Here is a 19,214-nt window from a genome sequence, read left to right as displayed (position 1 = left end):
TATGTGTAGGGAGCATAAAGGGTCGGATACAATCCTTAGAGCTCTGCCTTTCACATCTGAATAGATGATGCTGAGAATAGCAGAAGGAGTTGATTGAGAGTGGAGAGTGATGATGAAAGTCAAAACTGCGTTCTCAGAATCATCAGCTGACATTTTCTCTTCAGAACACCAGAGAATTCCACTCTTGCATTATCTTGAGCACCTTAAACTTTCTTTTTTTTTTTTTAAATTTTTTTTTCAACGTTTATTTTATTTTTGGGACAGAGAGAGACAGAGCATGAATGGGGGAGGGACAGAGAGAGAGGGAGACACAGAATCGGAAACAGGCTCCAGGCTCTGAGCCATCAGCCCAGAGCCCGACGCGGGGCTCGAACTCACGGAGTGTGAGATCGTGACCTGGCTGAAGTCGGACGCTTAACCGACTGCGCCACCCAGGCGCCCCAAGCACCTTAAACTTTCTATTACATTTCTTCAGAGTGTATTTCTTGTTTCTTTCTCTCATTTAATTCCTCATCATGGTATATACCTTGATTGGAATCCTAAACAGTGCTGCAGTATTACCTGGAAGATGACAGTACTGATGTTATTAAAATGCCAGTGTCATTTAGAAACAATATACTGGTGACAGTCCAGTGAAGCAGGTTGTGCCCTCTGCCCTGCACTGCCCTCCACCCCCTGCTGATTGTACACAGTTTGAGGCCCGTGTGGCAAGTGCAAGCTTGGGTAGAGCCCTCTAAACGAGAACCGCTGTGTGTTCTTCCCCACAGTCTATATTGTTGAGATTGGAATTCTGAGAAAGAATAAAAATATAGTGGTATATTTAGCACTCAGTCTGAGCTTTTCAGTTTATAAGCAATCAGTAAATTAGAATCTTCTTTGGATGATTCAAACTTAAATCATTAACCCACCCATGGTTATTAGGGTTTCTCATCTATATTTTAGTACAAATATGGAGTCACTTCCAGATGGTAAGATGTAATATCTTTAGAGCAATGGAAAATAAATACTTGGAATGTGATGTTACAGCCTACACTTGGGGCTGATAAATATGGTTAATTTGGAAGAAGAAAAGAGTGATTTGACACAATTACTATAATGACTGTGCTTTAGAAATGTTAATTTTAAATATTCTCATCATTTAAAATGCCATTTGACAATTAGGCAATAAGCATTAAGAGCTATAAAATATTTATATAAACTGAATGACATTTGAGAATCCATCCTAAGGAAATTCTTCAGAATACAGGGAAATGAAAATATGACTATGATATTTATTGTAATGATAATTATTATCTAGAAAAATGGAAAGCATCCTCGGTGTTGCTTTTGAATATAAATTATATTGCATCTACTGATATTCAGTAAACATTAAAAGTTATGATTGCAAAAAACTAGTAATATGGGGACTTACAATTGAATAGTAAGTAAAGGCTACAGAATGACATATGGACTGAGTGTGACAAGTTTAAAACACTTGGATTGGAAAAAAATTAGAAGAAAGTAAAGAAACAGATCATATCCAACTAGTTACATTAGGGTGGTGAGAGTTGGAAGTTCTTTTTTTTTTTTTTGGTTTTCTAAATGTTCTATTCTAGAAATTATCTTTTACGTTAAAAGTAATATAGATGCATGTATACATATACTGAGTTTCTTAAATAGTTTGGTATGAATTTCTTAAATGGTTTGATGGACCATAGAATGGAGTTTTTAAAACTGACCATTCCCCACTCCAGTAATTGCAGTGAGATTGCAGGCTGTGCTATTGTGCTTATTATTAATGGGGCCTTACTGGAAATTTTATGGTTCTGCTACATGTTAGTTGACCTTTGTGCATACATTAATGTATTATTAATGGTTGAGTGATTCTGGAATTGTTGAGTACTTTAACATCATGACCCAGAATGATCTCTGATTTTTAGTTTGCTCATCTTCTTAATGCTAATTAGTATAAATTTAAACACTTGAATTATGTTTTGTTTTACAGGATCTGCAGCTTGAGGAATTAAAGCAGCAAATTTCTACGTTAAAATGTCAAAATGAACAGCTCCAGACAGCAGTCACACAGCAAGTATCTCAGATTCAGCAACACAAAGATCAGTATAATCTTCTTAAAGTACAGCTAGGTAGGTATAACTGGTTGTAACTGTTGTGTCCTCAAAAGCTGGACTGAATCTAACAGGTTATTCTTGCGGACTAGTCTTTCTCTAACCTTAATCACTATAACAAATGTGTAAATCAGAGTTTATAGCACAGGTTTCTTGCTACCTATTTCAGTATCTTTTCCGTTGATTCTCAGCCTTGGCTGCACATTAGAATATCCTGAGATATTTTTTTTCTTTTTTTAATACCACCAATACTGAGACCCCACTCAAATGTTTGATTTTAATTAGTTGGGTTGGAGCCAAGCATTAATAATTATTACAAGCTTCCTGGGTGATTCTGATGTATCGCCAACTGAGCATGACTGCTCTAATCTTTCTGTTTCCTCATCTGCGCAATGGAACTGAGAATAGCATCTGTGTCATCTGAGAATCAGATGAATTAATATATAGAATTCTAGTTCAGTGCCTGGCACAGGTAAGTCAAATGCTTATAAAATAGCATCATCCTTTAGTGCTTATGATTGGAATGCTAGCTATTTAGAAATACAGTTTGTTTTATTTATATGAAGGTGACTAAAATTTTCAGAAAAAATTACCTCTTTTACTTCCTTTATTTATAACAATAATCTGTCAGTTATTGTAGTCCACATAGAATACTATTCCTTTGCGAAGATTTTAAAAGGGATTTTGTTTTCTTATATTAATTGACCAAATTGGAATTGAAACTACTGTAATTCTTAATTGTAGATCACCAAACCATGCAGTTTAGTCTTAATAAGACTATGCTGTGTTTCTCCCCAGAAACCTGAAAATATCATCACTTTACTATTTTTATCAGTACACTGTTCTGCAAAAATGAAATGTGCTTATTACAAAAGTGCCACCAAAGTAATTGAATTAAGGAAATTTTATATTTTTATATTTAAATCTTCTCATTCAAGAAATGAAAAACCTAAGTTTCATGCTGGCTTTTCAAACTTTATTCCTGTTTTAATAGGAAAAGATAATCCGCATCAAGGTTCTTACAGTGACGTGACTCAGATGAATGGCATTCAGCCAGAAGAAGTTGGGAGGTTACGAGAAGAGATAGAAGAATTAAAAAGTAATCAGGAGCTTTTACAAAGCCAGCTGGCTGAAAAGGACTCTCTGATTGAAAATTTGGTGAGTAAATGTTAAAAAAATTTTAAGAGGTCAAGAGCAATTCTCATTATCCTGTTTGTTTATTTTTCTGGATCCTTTAAGCCAAAATATCATCATAAGGCTTTAGAATATGAGCTTTGGGAGGGTTCCTGGCTGGCTCAGTTCGTAGAACATGCTCTCAGAGCCATGAGTTTGAGCCCCACATTCAGCATAGAGTTTACGTTTAAAAAATTAGATTATGAGCTTTGGTGTCAAACTGCCTAAAGCTTCAACACTCCCCAGCTCGTTGAATTTAAGCAACTTAGTTAACCTCTTTAAACTTTTTTACTGATCTGTAAATTGGTAGTGGTCATATCTGTTTTGGTGTTGAGAGGATTAAATGAGCTACTGTGTATAAAACTCTTTTAATACATGGAAATCACTTAATAAATACTTGGGTTTATGCTCTTTCTCCATATAACTTCAGATAAGTGCTTAGATTTAATAAATACTTGGTATAAGTATAAATTTATTAGCTATTGTAGACAGCGTGTGCTATGTTGAAATTTTATCTTGGATATAAAAACTAAAATGTTGATGTGAAATTTTTGGTAAGCCTCTGTAAGGCATAGCTTATACGTGTATAGTTCTGTTTTGTTTCCTATCTCTTTAGACTAAATTTATTTCATAGTTTATTTCTATGATATTTGTAGAAATCTTCCCAAGCATCACCTGGCACAAATGAACAGTCTTCAGCAACAGCTTCTGCTCAAGATTCTGAACAAATTGCAGAATTAAAACAGGTAATTTTCTGGCTTGATCCAAGTTCTATTTTGTGTTGTTTTAATTATAATAGAGTAACAGCTCTGTAGTTTCACTAATCTGGAACTACTTTTGCTAATGTAAGCAAAATTTTTTTTTTTTTTAACGTTTATTTATTTTTGAGACAGAGAGAGACAGAGCATGAACGGGGGAGGGGCAGAGAGAGAGAGGGAGACACAGAATCGGAAACAGGCTCCAGGCTCTGAGCCATCAGCCCAGAGCCTGGCGCAGGGCTCGAACTCACGGACTGTGAGATCGTGACCTGAGCCGAGGTCGGACGCTTAACCGACTGAGCCACCCAGGCGCCCCAAGCAAAATTTGATAGTGAAGATAGTTATTTGAAAGTCCAAGAGCTTTTTAAATTATGTGGTAATTGGGGGCACCTGGGTGGCTCAGTCAAGCATCTAAGTCTTAATTTCAGCTTGATTTCTCACGGTTCGTGAGATCATGAGATCAAGCTCCGTGTCAGGCTCTGCACTGATAGCATGGAGCCTGCTTAGGATTCTCTGTCTCCCTCTCTCTCTGCCCCTCCCCAGCTCTTTCTGTCTCAAAATAAATAAATAAAGGTAAAAAACATTGTATGGTAATGGTATTTTGCTTTTTGTTAAGTATTTTTATTTTTTAATTGTGTTCTTTTTAACAGATCTGAATATCTCACCCCAGTTATTTGTAGATGATCAGTGAACTAACAATTAAGGAAAATTTAAGTATATTTATAAGCTGCAAATATGAAGATATAAAATCTTATGCCCAATTTTCATTTACTATTGACCATGACAATTGCATACTTGAATGTATTCAGTGTTTAGACCATTTTCTCCAGAAAAATGTTGGTTTTTAGAGTTGGAAAGGGAATAAACTTGTGTATATCTCAGATGACTAGCTAAAAAAAGAAAAACAAAAATTTTCTGCTAGAGTAATTTATAATATCTAGAAGAGCAAATTAAACTTTTTCCTACTTGGTTATCATAATATTTATAATTCTAGTGTAGGGGCGCCTGGGTGGCTCAGTTGGTTAAGCATCTAGTTCTTGATTTTGGCTTAGGTCCTGATCTCATGGTTCGTGAGATCGAGCCTCTTTTTGGGCTCCAGCCAGGAGCCTGCTAGGGATTCTCTCTCTCCCTCTTTCTCTGCCCCTCCCCTACTTGTGCACACACACTCTCTCTCAAAATAAATAAACTTAAAAAAAAAAATGAAAGTAGGTATGCAGATCTAACTTTATTAATAGAATATAGAATATTAAATGTATTTGTTTAATAAGAACTAGAAAAGGGAGAAAGGAATTACTTATGTATAGAATTAAATATTGGAAGAAAAGTCTAGAAAAGTATCAGATTGCTCCTTAGTATACTATCCCTAAACAAGTTGAGTTTTTTCCTTTTAAATTTTTCTTTCTTTCCTCTTTTTTATTCTATCCTACCCTTCTTCCTTCCTTTCTTATAAAAAGAATGTATGTTTGTTTCTTTTAAAAAACAAAAAGTAATACTAAAGGAAGAAGTCAACGGCCCAGACAACCTAAATTCACTTCCTTCTCCTCTTCTAGTCATCTGGTCCTAGCCCACTGACATGGCTGATCCAAGAGAGGAGTGACCGTACACAGAGAAACTGTGTCATATTTTGATAAAATCCATGTACCCCAGAGTAGATTCTACAGTCAGGCTTTAAAAATAATAATAATAATTTGTCATTAAGGATTTACAATATTTACAATATTTGTCCACAGTGTTTTATTCTTGTGAGGAAAATTAATATACTGTTTGGGTTTTATTAAGTCTACCTACACTAGAGCTATATTAAAATTAAAGGGAATTAGTTATTAATAAATGATCTTAGTTTATAAATCCCAAGTAAAAATTTTTACTCTTTGTGTTTCCCAGTGAAACTTTAGCTAGATATTTCTGTGCGTTGTTGGCACAGAGCCTGACATGGGGTTCAATTTCACGAACCATGAGACCATGACCTGAGCCAAAATCAAGAGTTGGACACTTAACCGACTGAGCCACCCAGGCACCCCCTTTCTGCAATTTATTTTCTTTTTCAATTTTACATTGTTAAAAAGGATACATATTTTTAAAAGATATATTTTAAATTATAGTTTTGTTTCTTTTTTTGACAGTTTTGTTTCTTACATAGTAAAATACTGTATAAAAAGAAAACTAAAATTGTCCATAATCTTAGTGTCTATGTAACTCATTTAACTGAAAAAAAAAAAAATCCAAGGAAAGCCACATATGTACATGATAGAAAGGTTTAAGAGAATAAATTAGCTTTTTACATGACAGCATCCCACCACTTACCCAACGTCTACAGGTGTTGCCAAATATTGTGAGGGGGATTCCCTTCATTGAGAACCATGGTTATAATCGCCTTTCTTTCCCTGTGCATTTCTGGTGGGGAGAGGGCAAGAAAGTTGGGAATTTCATTATTAATGACATGTAAACTTTGAATTAATTCCCTCCTTTTCACTACAGTACTGACTTCTTTCATCTATCTTTTGTGGTCTGGGGTCTAAAAATATCCTATTTTCCCTTTGCAAATAATAAACCCCAGTCTTTGGCCAAGAGAAGAACAGTTGCTTGATACATGAGATTGGGACAGGGATCTGGTGGTCTTCCTAAGCAGACTTTGAACCAGTCCTGCTGTTTGGTTTTTTGTTTTTTGTTTTGTTTTTAATGTCTATTCATTTTTTGAGAGAGAGAGCACAGGGGAAGGGCAGAGAGAGAGGGAGACACTGAATCCAAAGCAGGCTTCAGGCTCCAAGCTGTCAGCACAGAACCCGACGCGGGGCTCAAACTCGAGAACCTCTATGTCACGACCGGAGCCAAAGTTGGACACTCAACCAAAGTGAGCCACCCAGGCACGCCTCAACCAGCCCTGCTGGTTTTGACCCCATTTTTACCCACACTTTCAGAGATATCTGATGGTACCAGTTCCCAAGCCTTTAACAGTTGTGCCTTGTAAGTCAGGTAGCAGCTGGGCTTTCTCAAGTGTCAGTTAAGTTGTCTTTCTCAGGTGTGCTGTCTCAGTTACCGCTGTCATTTGTTTACTGAAATTCCTCAATTTTATTGCTCTTTTTTCTTTCATTCTCTTTCACCTTGTGGGTTTCTCCCTCCCTCTCTCTCTTCCTTTTATCCATCCTTCCTTCCTCCCTCCCTTCCTTCCTCTTTCCCTTCATCCCCTACTTTGTGATTTTTTACATGGACTCTCAGGAGAAGTCAGAGGTGAATATGTATCACAAACTTGCTTAATTCTCTAGCTTGACGCCAAAGTTCAGGAATGGTTTTTTAGAATTAGATTTTCAAACTTGGAAGTTGTGATTTTAGAAAGGTCAAGAAAGGAAATAATTTTAAATTTCTTCCTGTAACTAGATATTTCCTTGATGCAATTAATGCTATTTAATGTTACAACTCAACTATTTTTGTCTCTTAGGAACTGGCAACATTAAAGTCTCAGTTAAACTCACAATCTGTGGAGATCACCAAACTGCAGACAGAAAAGCAGGAGCTGTTACAGAAAACAGAAACGTTTGTGAGTTAATTATTACTTTTTTTTCCCTGAAAAATAGTTAACACAAGGTTAGGATGTTATTTCTCAGCCACTATGTAAAAGAAGCAAATGTGTCAGACTGCACCTTCCCTTTTAGGTTGCTTACTAGCCAGAGTTCTGGTCACATAAGCTTCTTGGCCATGGTGACAGCCATATTAGAGTCAGACTCACCATATCAGTATGATCCATTATTTGATGGTTCATTTTGCTGGTATTTTATATTTTATCCCATCTGTGTCCCCTTCAGTCCAAGCTGACAGGTTTTCTGCTGGTATAAAATTCTTAAAAACCCCATGCAATACACAGGGATCCAAGCCATTGGATAAGAAGGCCCTCTGGATCTTTCCTAGATAATCGCATCTCTATTTCAGCTTCTACTCAAATGGTTGATTGCGTCCATGAGTCACAAAAGTAACTTCTTTACAAATGGGAGTCCAGCCACATCCTTGATATTTCAGCACAACACACTTTGTCATTTATTACAATAGGGATAGGCTATTTTCTAAATCTTCATGTTCTGATCCCTTTTGCTTAACAGTTCCTTCTGAAATGTATCTCAGGGAGCCTGGGTGGCTTAGTCAATTGACTCTTGATTTGGGCTCAGACCATGATCCCAGAATTGTGGGATCAAGCCCCATGTCAGGCTCGTTCTCTCTCTCTCTCTCTCTCTCTCTCTCTCTCTCTCCCCCCCCCCCCTCTCTCCCCCCCCCCCGCCCCACCCCACTGCCCCTCTCCCCTGCTTGCATATTCTCTAAGATTAAAAAAAAAATGTATCTCCTGTCACATTTTATTGTAAGCAGCAAGGAGAAACCAGGCCATGCCTTTCTTTAACACTTTGCTTAGAAATCTCCATGAAATATCCAAGTTCATCACTTACAAATTCTACTTTCTACAAAGCACTAAAACATAATTCAGCCAGTTTCTTTGACACTTTATAACAAGGATCTCTTTCTTCTACTTTCCAGTAACATGTTCTTCATTTCCATCTCAGGCAAACAACCTTTCCATCCGTATTTCTACCAATATTCTCTTCACAATGATGTTTTCTCCAAGGCCATAGAAGCTTTCTCTCTAGCTCCCCTTTCTTTCTGAGCCCTCACCAGAATTGCCCTTAATGTCCATATTTCTAGTGACAGTCTCTTTGGGGCAGTTTAGGCTTTATCTGACATGCATCTCAAAACTCTTCTAGCTGCTACCAGTTCTGAAGACCCTTCCACATTTTTCAGGTATTTGTTACATCAGCACCCTCCTTCCCAGTACTTAAAAAAAAAAAAAAAAAAAAAAGGTGGCGAAAGATTAGAAAACTATCATTTAATGGGGCGCCTGGGTGGCTCAGTTGGTTAAGCATCCGACTCTTGATTTAGGCTCAGGTCGTGAGTCATGATCTCATGGTTCATGGGTGACAGCCCCACAGCACAGAGCCTGCTTGGGATTCTCTCTCTGCCCCGACCCCTGCTCTACCTCTCAAAAATAAATAAATAAACACTAAAAAAAAAAACATTATGATTTAAGAACACTTCCTATTAGCACTTAAGAAAATCTTAGCATTTTATCAATTTATGTCATTTAGCTCTCTTTCCTCACCTGTCTCTCTGAGAAGATAATGTGGACTTAAGTTCTAGAAATTTCCTGAGGAAAGGGCTTTGAAAATTTTTCTCTGCCTATTAAATGCTATGTTATAGCTGTAGTCTGACCTTGAGGCTGCTTAACCCAGCTCTCATCATGCTCCATGGAGGTCCAATGCTGCACCCGATCCTGACCCAGCCTCCTGCTCTGCTGTAGGGACTGCCCGTCTTTCCGGGGAGGGCGCTTCAGTGCGTGTCAGTATACATAAGGAATTCTACAGTTCTGCAGTACAGGAATTGTATTTCTGCTATTGGGCATAGTTTCCAAATAGTGAGAAAATTCAATAACCTTTGGAATTGCCTGTTGCCTGTAACTTTAAAGGAACTCCCCCCCCCCCCCCCCCCGCCAATTTCTACCTTCAGGCAAAACCAGCCTCTGTACCAGGAGAGAGTGAAGCTGTAGCAGCTGCAAAGACGACGGACGTGGAAGGAAGACTATCAGCATTATTACAGGAAACGAAAGAATTAAAGGTTGCTTTTTGGTGAAACTCTTGCTTGTTGCGTATTCTAGGAAATGACTCCAGGAAATTTGATTGTATTTCATTTAACGTCCCCAATTCTTCGATTTATGAGGAAAGCTAATGGGGTATAATTTTATCTCACAGCATGGCCATTGCTATTTGGATGAGTAAAGATGGCACAAGTGAAGCCTTTTTAAATGCCATTTCAAATGATGACATCATATATATAAAGTAAGACTGTATATGATGTACTTTGAAAGTGGAAATCATTTAAAGTTTAGTTTTCTTGTCAATGTCTAATCACAATAAGAAATAAAGAGCACAGCTTGGGCTAAAACCCAAGCCACATGTGGGCTTCTCTTCAAGCTAAGGACACGGGCACATTAAATCCTGCCAGCCTATTTAGTGTGACAGAGAAATCAGAATAAATAACATAAAGAGAGGAATGAGGTAGAAATAATAAAACTAAAAGGGAATTTTTTATTCATATAAAAAAATGCAAAAGGGAAGGTAATGTGTGATTGTGCCTTTTGGATAGTGATCAAATTACTTTATCTTTAAGCTGTAGATTGTATGCATGAAGTTGGGCTAAAAAAAATTTTAACCCGAGTTCTAATTTCTGATGCTGATCAGGCCTCTGCTGTAAAATGTTTTGTGTCTTTATTCTTACAGTTATCTGCAATGGTATTATCTCTTAGGATTTTTGAAAAATAGCTCATTAAAACTAGTTTTTGGATATTAAACTGTATCTTTTCATAATAACCATCTTTGATGTATATAGCCTAACATAAATTCTCTTGTTACTGGATGAGTGTGTGTGTGTGTGTTCTATTCCTAAAACCTCCACCGCCAAACTCCTCAGATCATCACAGAAAGAATGAACCTAAAAAAAGAAAAAGAATGAGCCTATTTGTTAAAAATCCTGTGAGAATGAATGCTAATCTTAGATCAGTTGATTTTCACCTTTCTTTTCCCAGAATGAAATTAAAGCTTTGTCTGAGGAAAGAGCTGCTATTAAAGAGCAGCTGGATGCATCTAACAGCACCATTGCCATTTTACAAAATGAGAAAAACAAACTTGAGGTGGATGTTACAGATTCTAAAAAAGAGCAAGATGATCTGTTGGTGCTGTTGGCTGATCAGGATCAGAAAATATTTTCATTAAAGAATAAACTCAAGGAACTTGGTCACCCGGTAAGATTGAAATCTTTCCAAAAATTATATCTGTACATACATATGTATATATGTATGTGTTTTTTTAAGTTTATTCTGAGAGAGAGAGAGAGACCATGTACAAGCAGGGGAAGGGCAGAGAGGAGAGACAGAATCCCCAAGCAGGCGCCACACTATCAGCACAGAGCCTGATGCAGGGCTTGAACTCACAAACTGTGAGATCATGACCTGAGCCGAAATCAATAGTCGGATGCTTAACTGACTGTGCCACCTAGGTGCCCCTATATTTTTAAAAATTGTACTGTAGCATGGAAGTGTTGTGCCTAGATATCCATTATTACAGGCGTAAATATGTAGGTACACGAATGAGGTATCATGTGCATTGCTTTCATGGTGTTCAGTGAATTGATGTAAACCATACAGGCACAGTTTCCAGTATTTGTTAACTGGCTCTCTTTTGGGCTTTGAGCCTAGTAATGAATTGATTTGGTCCTGTGGTCATAAGACTCTCATTATCCAGATGTGCCATTCTCTTTTGTCATGTTTGGTCCAGATTTGTGTGTAGACAGGTATGACCTGTTAAGCTGTATATCTCCTCTCATATTATCATCATCAAGGAAATCAGATGGCTTGTAATCTGTTACAGTTACTGGAATAAAGAATTTATCAAGTGGTACGTGTCATTACATGTTGAAAATGAAGTGAACAAATCTTAACAGTGTTCAAATGTACATATTCCCTTTAGGTTGAAGAAGAGGATGAACTTGAATCCGGAGACCAGGATGATGAGGAAGACGAAGATGAAGATAATGGCAAGGACCAGGGTCCTATCTAGCTTTAAATCTCTAGGAATGGTAGAGACTATATTGTAACTTTGAAGATGGAGTCTTAAGACAGTGCTTTGGTTTGCCTCCACAGAAAATAAAGATTTAGAAACCCAAATGGCAAATACTCACTAATAAGACTATTGATGTATTTTTTAATGATGCCACCCATGTTGAACACCCTAAAACTAACTTCCTGCAGAACACACATCTTTTATTGAAATTCATCTGAATTGTTCCGAATGATAATTTGCGAAGAGCTTCAGACACTAAAAATACACCATTTTAAAGCATGTGGTGGCAGTGCTATTTGCCTTAGTTTATTGGTTGTTTACCTATGTTCTGTATTAGTCTATTATTTTCACTTTTCAGAATACGTGACTTTAAGTACTAACACATTTGATTTAATGTGTATTGGAATCATTGTTTCTAAATTCAGCATTGGGCTTCTTAGGTAATGATTTCCCTTTAAAGAAATGGATTTACTGAAAGGCAAGATAGCATGGGCTGGGGCATAATATAGATCGTCAGCCCTCCATCCAGTGTGACTCCTAAGATGGGCAGGATAGGACCGTTTAGAATGAGTGCCTTGACACCTGATATGGCTGCACTCTGTATTGTTTTTCAGGGGATACACCGAAGGACACTCACAGATGAGGAGGGTGTTTCTCAGAACGTTTTGCAACAGTGTATTAGCATGCCATTGGGTTGGGTTGGGTTTTATTTTAAGCTAAACTTTAAAACATTACAAAATAACAGCTCATACAACTCAGATTTAGTATTGTTGTCTGGTTATCATAAAACATAGTATGGTCCTAGTTTTAAAAAGACCCAAACTATGATTTATATAATTTATTGGCATTTTTGCTGAATAGGTTTAAGTCAGATAATAGATTTTTAAAAAGCAAATGAAGCAATGTGTCAAAATTTAATGTTTCATAATAAAAATAGATACTATGTTCACTTAATCCCTGGTCATGGTTCCCTTTTTTAGATTTTGAGGAAAGTATTTTATTCTTAATAAAAGTTGAAGCAGGTGGAAGTGGTAAGAGGAATTCTCTTACTAAAAGTACGTTATAACTGAGGAGTCTTAATGTTCAGAACTAATGAGGATTCTGTAAAACTGGAGGTACTAATTGAAGCAGAAGCAGAAGAGGTTGGAGAAGGGTTTGGATATTTCTAAATTGATCACTGGAGTTCTTTGCAATGATTTCCATTTAAAGAAGGAGGTTTACTTAAAGGCAAGACGGCAAGAGTTGGGGGATAACGTGATTCATCTGCCTCCTGACCTCAGGAATAGTTTGAGCAGTACACTGAGGGGCACAGACTTTTGAAAGAGGAGAAGTGTCTTCCTGTGTCCTGAAAAGGGAGATGGCTGTGTGATACAGAGCACCTGAGAGGGCCCCACTGTCCTTCTTACCCCTTGCCATCCGAGAACCACATGACTATTACTGGACCATAAAATCTTCCTAAAGTTGACACCACGAAATGAACAAATGGTTAATGACTGTATTTTACGCTTTTGTTACAAGGATAAAGAAAAATAGGTCAGGAGTATGAATAAGACTCCTATAGATAACAATACCAAAGATCTTCAGAAAGAAACCTCTGCAAAATCAGTGATCGTTTACCAAAATTCAGTCATTCAGGCAGGCCCGGAGTAGAGAAGATGCGTGGAGGCTTCGTAGCAGTTTAGACTGGAGCCCAAAGGGATATCTTCCTAACTGTAGCCACAGGTTTTTTTTGCCTGGATTCCTTCTAGAGCCTCCTAAAGTGTCTGCCTCCAGGCTGGTTGTTGCCTCTCTACCCCTCGCTCCCACCATCCTCTCTTTTACACTTTCCAAAATGGAGAAAAGACCACAGTTGTCTACTGTCACAGCCCTTAGCCAGGTGGATAAGCCCCTCTGTACTCCGCTGCTCGCTAAATTTCCCTTTGAGTATATTTTACAATCACACAAAGATATTTGCTGCTTTTTCATTTCTAACTGTGCTTTTGCACATGTTCTCTCCCCCGCCCATGTGCGAGCCCACTCAGTAAAGACAGTTTCCATGTACAGAGAGCTACAGTAGTGGAGCATTTGTCATAAAGTGCAACACACATTTGTCCTGATGGCTTGAAATTTTATTCAAGTGTGGCGTATACCTCTAGCGCCTCTGAAAGAAAAGAATAATCACCCAAAGTTACTATAAGAGCTAAAGTAACTACTCACATTTGACAGGTTTAAGTTACTAGTCTGAAATTCTGCTGATAGAATATCAAAGCCTTAAGTTTCAAAGTTTTGTTGCGGCCAGGTAAGGGCCGCATAATGCTCATTAAAACCAAAAATCTGTACCATTAGAGCAAAATTCATTGACTCATTCAGTGAATTTGAGTGTGTAACGTGCTGGGTACCTCTGCAGGCACTGGGGATATAGCAGTGAATAAGGCGAAGTCCCTTTCCCATATAACTTACATCATGGAGGAGTCAACGGCAGTAAACAAGTACCTAAGACAGTGTCAAGTGCTGTGTGGCTTCCGGAAAGGAGTTTGCATTTTCTTCTGAGTTTGATGGGAAGCCAGAGGAGTGATCAGGTCTGACTTCTGGTTCGTAGATTACGTTCTGTCGCAAACTGCCTGTGGGAGGAGACCGTTGCCCCTGTCTAAGCAAGAGCAGATGTAGTTCAGGCTACATGGTAGGAGTGGAGGTATCTAAAGCGGTAGGATTGGGCATATGTTTTACAGGTCGGGCTGAGAGGACTTGTTGAATTGCATGTGTGGGGAGCAGGGGCGTAAGAGAAGTCAAGAGTAACCCCCAGAGAAAAGTGGTGGCTCTTGCTGAGCTCAAGAACACTGGAGGAGCCGGTTCCGAGTGCTGATCCAGAATTGTGTTCTGAGGCTTGCTAAATCTGAGACACACAAGTAGATAGATTTACACAAGTAGAAGGGTTGTATCAGATGGATAGAGAAATTTGGAGTTCATTAGGACTGCAAAAATAGCATATGGATGATATTTAAGTCCATCCAGCAGGATAAGTTCTTGCAGGGGATGAGTGTAGAGAGAAGGCAGCCAAGAGCTGAGGCTTTGGGCAACTCAGTCTTTAGTGGTAAGGAAGGAATCTTTAATGTTCAGTGCACTGTGTGGTAATCTTAACCCAGAGCAAATTTGAGCCTTGGAACTAAAGGGAAAACTGAGAAATCTGTGAGCTTTAAATCGATTTCCTACTGTCTTTTGGAAAATAAAAACTTAATTCATTTCAGAACTGCTTTAATGAGACATTCTGTTGATGCAGAAATCTGCCTTGCTAACCAAATAGAAGATAAGTATCCGAAAATATTCTTTAATTGCATGATATCATTTGAAAGGTGTGTTTTTTAATGCACGTTATTTTATCAGATTGCCCCCTTAGTGGATTATTGACTTGCCTCTCTACCAGAAACCCTGAAGAGAAGTGATGGTTCCAATTTTTCTGTCTACAACTCAGAAACTTTAGGATTTTCTGTAATCTTTCAAAATGCAAATTAAGCCAGAGGGAAAACATTAAGGTGTGACACATATATCTATCTTAAGATGTGGTTTCCCTTCCTGCAAATTAACTAATTTTGTCTAGACAGAGGTTTTCTCCATACACACCATAAGCAATTGTGACCAGTTGTTTTAGCTTGAAAAAACTTTTACACACTGACCTTGGTACAATTACATACTACTTTTGATTTCACTCACTGCAACACAAGACCACTCTATAATTACATTTTTCCACCTATGAGGGTGTAAACACATGAATTTCTAATATCGGGTTTACTTCTCATTTTCCAGTTCTGGCTTTTAATTCTAGATTTACTCAAATAAATAAATAAGTACATACATATACAAATTTATTCTCTAAATCTAGAGAAATATGTATAGTGGTGAAGCTTGCCATTTTGTGGCTCCTCACTTAAAGTTTTTTCACTTTCTCTGTGACATTTCATGCTTCTCCGGCCCCTGTCAAACAGCTTGTTTCCTCATCACAGAGACGGTGAGACAGATGCCAGTTAGTTGCTGTGGTGGCCTTCGGGTGCACTTTCTGTCAGCATGTTTAAAAGTAGGATGCGCTGAATAAAAGCTTAAGTATTACTTAGGTTTCTGTACCACATTACAAATTACCACAAATTTAGCAACTTAAAAACTACTCACATCATCTCACAGTCTTTGGGTCAGGAGTCTGGACACAGCTTAACAGGGTCCTCTGCTCCGGATCACAAGGCTGCGATCAGGGTTCTGCCAGGCTGTGTTCTCATCTGCAGGCTCCTCTGGGGGGCGGGGGGGGGAGGGGGGAGAACCGGCTTCCAAAGCTCATTCACATTGATGGTGGAATTCATGTCTTTATAGCTTTAGAACTGATGGCTTCAGTTTCTTGCTGGGCAGTTGGCTAGAGTCTTCCCTCAACAACTAATGGTCACTCGTAGTTCCTTGCCTCATGGGATCCTTCAGCATGCTCACTTAACTTTATCAGACCAGCAAGGGGAATCTGTAGCTCCAGTCAGGTGGCCAGGCTGAGTCTCAATACAAAATACTGTAATCACAGAGCAGCATCCATTACTTTGGCATATTCTATTGGCTAAAGGCAAGTCAGGTCCTGCCCGTGTGTGGGAAGGAATTAAACAAAGGAATGAATGGGAGGTGGAGCTTATGGGATGCCACATACTTTTACCTTCTTGAACCTTAATTCTTAATCTGTCAAATATTCTCAGAATAAGGTGGGAGGGGCGCTACCTTTGGAAGGGGGTAGTAAATTTGATAGCAGATGTTTGTATGAAACCCTATCTTATTTAATTCCAGGCTGGGATCTTTGCAAATGGACAAAATAGATCAGAGTAACGATCACATTGGTCAGTGATATAACAGTATGAAGCTACCAACCACAGTTCAGATGTTTGTATCACGTATGTGTGTCTTCAGGCCAATTCTCTTCTCTGGGCTTTACTGTCTTTGACTGGTATTACAAGAACACCTCAAACCCAACATATTAAAAACCAAATCCACGTTCCTCCTTTCCCCAAATCTGGTCCTCTTGTAGGCTCATCCCAGGTGAACAGCACCATCCTTTGACCTGATTGTACAAATGAAATTTCAGACTCATCCTTAATACCTGCCTCTCAACTTTGGTTTTAATGCCTAAGAAGTTCTCATTTCTGTCCATTTTCTTCCATTTTGCCATTATTCAGTCCTTGGCTCTTCTCAAGTGTTTGCTCTATTCAAGTTTGGATGTGTTTGTTTAATCCGTTTAATCATATTTGAAGTTTATTCCATCCATTGCTATTTCAATGGATTTCTCATTGAAGGACTCTTCTCTCCCAATTTAATAATCTTGAGTCATAGTAACTACCATTATTCAATGGAAAAATAATTTACTGAGTGTATGAAGTTATAATATTTAAGGTGGCTTGGGTTACAAGTAATAGGAAACTCAATTAGAAAAGACTAGAAGAGTTGGAGACAACAGACCTAGAAAACTCTTGGGAAGTATTGATAACAATGGGCAGTAGAGAAATGGGCCATAGCTGCACTAGGGTTTAGGATCAAGTGAGGGAGACTTTTTAAAATAGAAAATACTAAAGGCTGTATGCTGATGGAAGTAACCAGAGAATGGGAGGGTTTACAGTTGCTACAGTGATGTCCTTGAATGGATGAGTGGGGACAGAGTCTGAAGCATAAGTGGAGGGGGTGGCCTTGCAATGGAGTGTGGACAATATTTCCATTGTAAGAAGAGGGGAGGTGGACGATGGGTGGGTAAAAAAAAAAGTAATGTTTGGTAGGTGCTGGGGATGTGTAAAAGCTCTCTTCTGATTGCTTCTGTCTTCTCAGCTAAATAGGAAGCAAGAAATCAATTGGAAATAACAGTGGAAGAGGTTTGAGTAAAGTGGAGGAATTGGGAAAAGAGATGTCTTAGAGTGGAGCTTGGGAAACTAAATGGACCAGGAAAATGTAGTTCTGAGCATCAACTTCAGACACAAAAATGCCCAGAGGAATAAGACTTTATCTTCTTCTGCGTCTCTTAATAGCCTGGAAACCTTTCCTTTGAAGCCTCCATGCAATGTCCTGTAAGGGTCTGGGTCTCAGAACTGATTTAAGCCTACCTGGGAGAGTGACCTTGGATCTGCCTTCTCACAGCACTATTTCCTTCACAACTACCAAGTTAAGCTAGAGAGCAATGCTCTGTGCTGACTGCTGGCTGCCTTGTTTGCTGTGAAATCCCAGTCTGCAGAACTGTACCTGCACAGGACGAGTGGTAAATTGGGACCCAGATAATCAGTCAAGTGAACCTATGCACCTTGAACTTCCTTAGCAGTTGTATATGAGTAGCTGAACACTTGGATAGTCCCTGAGCCTTACTGTGCAGTTGTCTTCCTGTTTGTATCCCTCTGTAAAGTCAAAAAATGAAGTATTAGAATAAAGCCTAAGGTAACTTATGAGTTTGACAGTCGAAACCTATGACAATGACTGATGTGGAGCAGAATGGCATTTAAAGCAGAATTGGTATTCAGATCCTTAACTCAGTTTGTATCTTCCTGTCTCATGGCCAGAATTGGCTGGCAGACCCATTTACTGGCAAACCAGTTAGCATCAAAGGGAAAAAGGCCACAGAGATTGTCTTAGCTAATCGCGATTTGCCCCTAGGGTATGGTGAGTGACTGGGTAGCACCTCTTAGAGCACACAGCTTTGTGGGGGCACACAATACTTAGACAAAATTAAAGTTATGAGTTAAGAAGGAAGGCTCGGGGCCGGGACTAGCAGTGAAAGGATATTGGGTAGGTAACCAGTTGTATCTTCTGTGTGCATATGCACAGGATAAAATAGAATCTTCTCTCAGGTCTCAGTAGCTGTTTGCTGAGACAGGGATTGATATCAGAAAGTCCTACTTAGAAGTTGACTTTCATGTTAGACATGAATTATATCACCAGATATGTAACCAAGCACTAAACTCAACTTTCATTTTTCTAATTTTCATACTTCTATGAAATTGTTTAATTTAAAATTTTTTTTAATTTTTATTTATTTTTGAGAGAGAGAGAGAGAGAGGGAGCATGAGCAGGGGAGGGGCAGAGAGAGAGAGAGAGAGACAGAATCTGAAGCAGGCTCCAGGCTCTCAGCCGTCAGCACGGAGCCTGACACAGGGCTCAAACCCACGAGCTGTGAGATCGTGACCTGAGCCAAAGTCAGGCGATCAACCAACTGAGCCATCCAGGCACCCCAAAATAATTTTTGTTTAATATATTTTTGGTGATTACCTACCATGTGTAAAGCACTGTAACAGTACCAATGTCTGAAGATTGGTAAAAAACTCATTACATCAGTGTCTTCCTAAACAACTTACTTTTTATTTATTGGTTCTTTCTTAACAAGCATTTGTTCACCTGCAGACTGAGTTCATTAGAAACATTGTGTTCCCCAGCTGGTGATGTTAAGTTGTTCTCCCATTTACCCTATACATTTAATATAGATACTTGTAGTAGAAAGGATAGGCAGACCTAAATCCAAACCCTTGCTCCTACACTATTTAATTTCAGCACGTTTTAATCAG

General features: G+C 38.5%; 1 protein-coding gene across 2 annotated transcripts in view; it reads left to right on the top strand.

Moving 5' to 3' along the window:
- The window catches only part of USO1 (USO1 vesicle transport factor), a 93,832-nt gene extending 81,193 nt beyond the window's left edge, over positions 1 to 12,639 (top strand). For both annotated transcript variants that reach the window (XM_019467319.2, XM_019467327.2), the window contains 7 exons: positions 1,985 to 2,123; positions 3,100 to 3,263; positions 3,935 to 4,024; positions 7,473 to 7,571; positions 9,578 to 9,685; positions 10,653 to 10,868; positions 11,593 to 12,639. In XM_019467319.2, the coding sequence (XP_019322864.2) occupies positions 1,985 to 2,123; positions 3,100 to 3,263; positions 3,935 to 4,024; positions 7,473 to 7,571; positions 9,578 to 9,685; positions 10,653 to 10,868; positions 11,593 to 11,682 (906 nt within the window). In that variant the 3' untranslated portion in view covers positions 11,683 to 12,639. The remainder of the gene's footprint in view (positions 1 to 1,984; positions 2,124 to 3,099; positions 3,264 to 3,934; positions 4,025 to 7,472; positions 7,572 to 9,577; positions 9,686 to 10,652; positions 10,869 to 11,592) is intronic.
- The last annotated feature ends 6,575 nt before the right edge of the window (positions 12,640 to 19,214 follow it).

The sequence above is a fragment of the Panthera pardus genome, unplaced genomic scaffold (assembly GCF_024362965.1).
Source record: "Panthera pardus isolate Hobbes unplaced genomic scaffold, ASM2436296v1 HiC_scaffold_13, whole genome shotgun sequence".
Lineage (NCBI taxonomy): Eukaryota > Metazoa > Chordata > Mammalia > Carnivora > Felidae > Panthera > Panthera pardus.
This window is presented reverse-complemented; position numbering and strand designations above follow the sequence as displayed.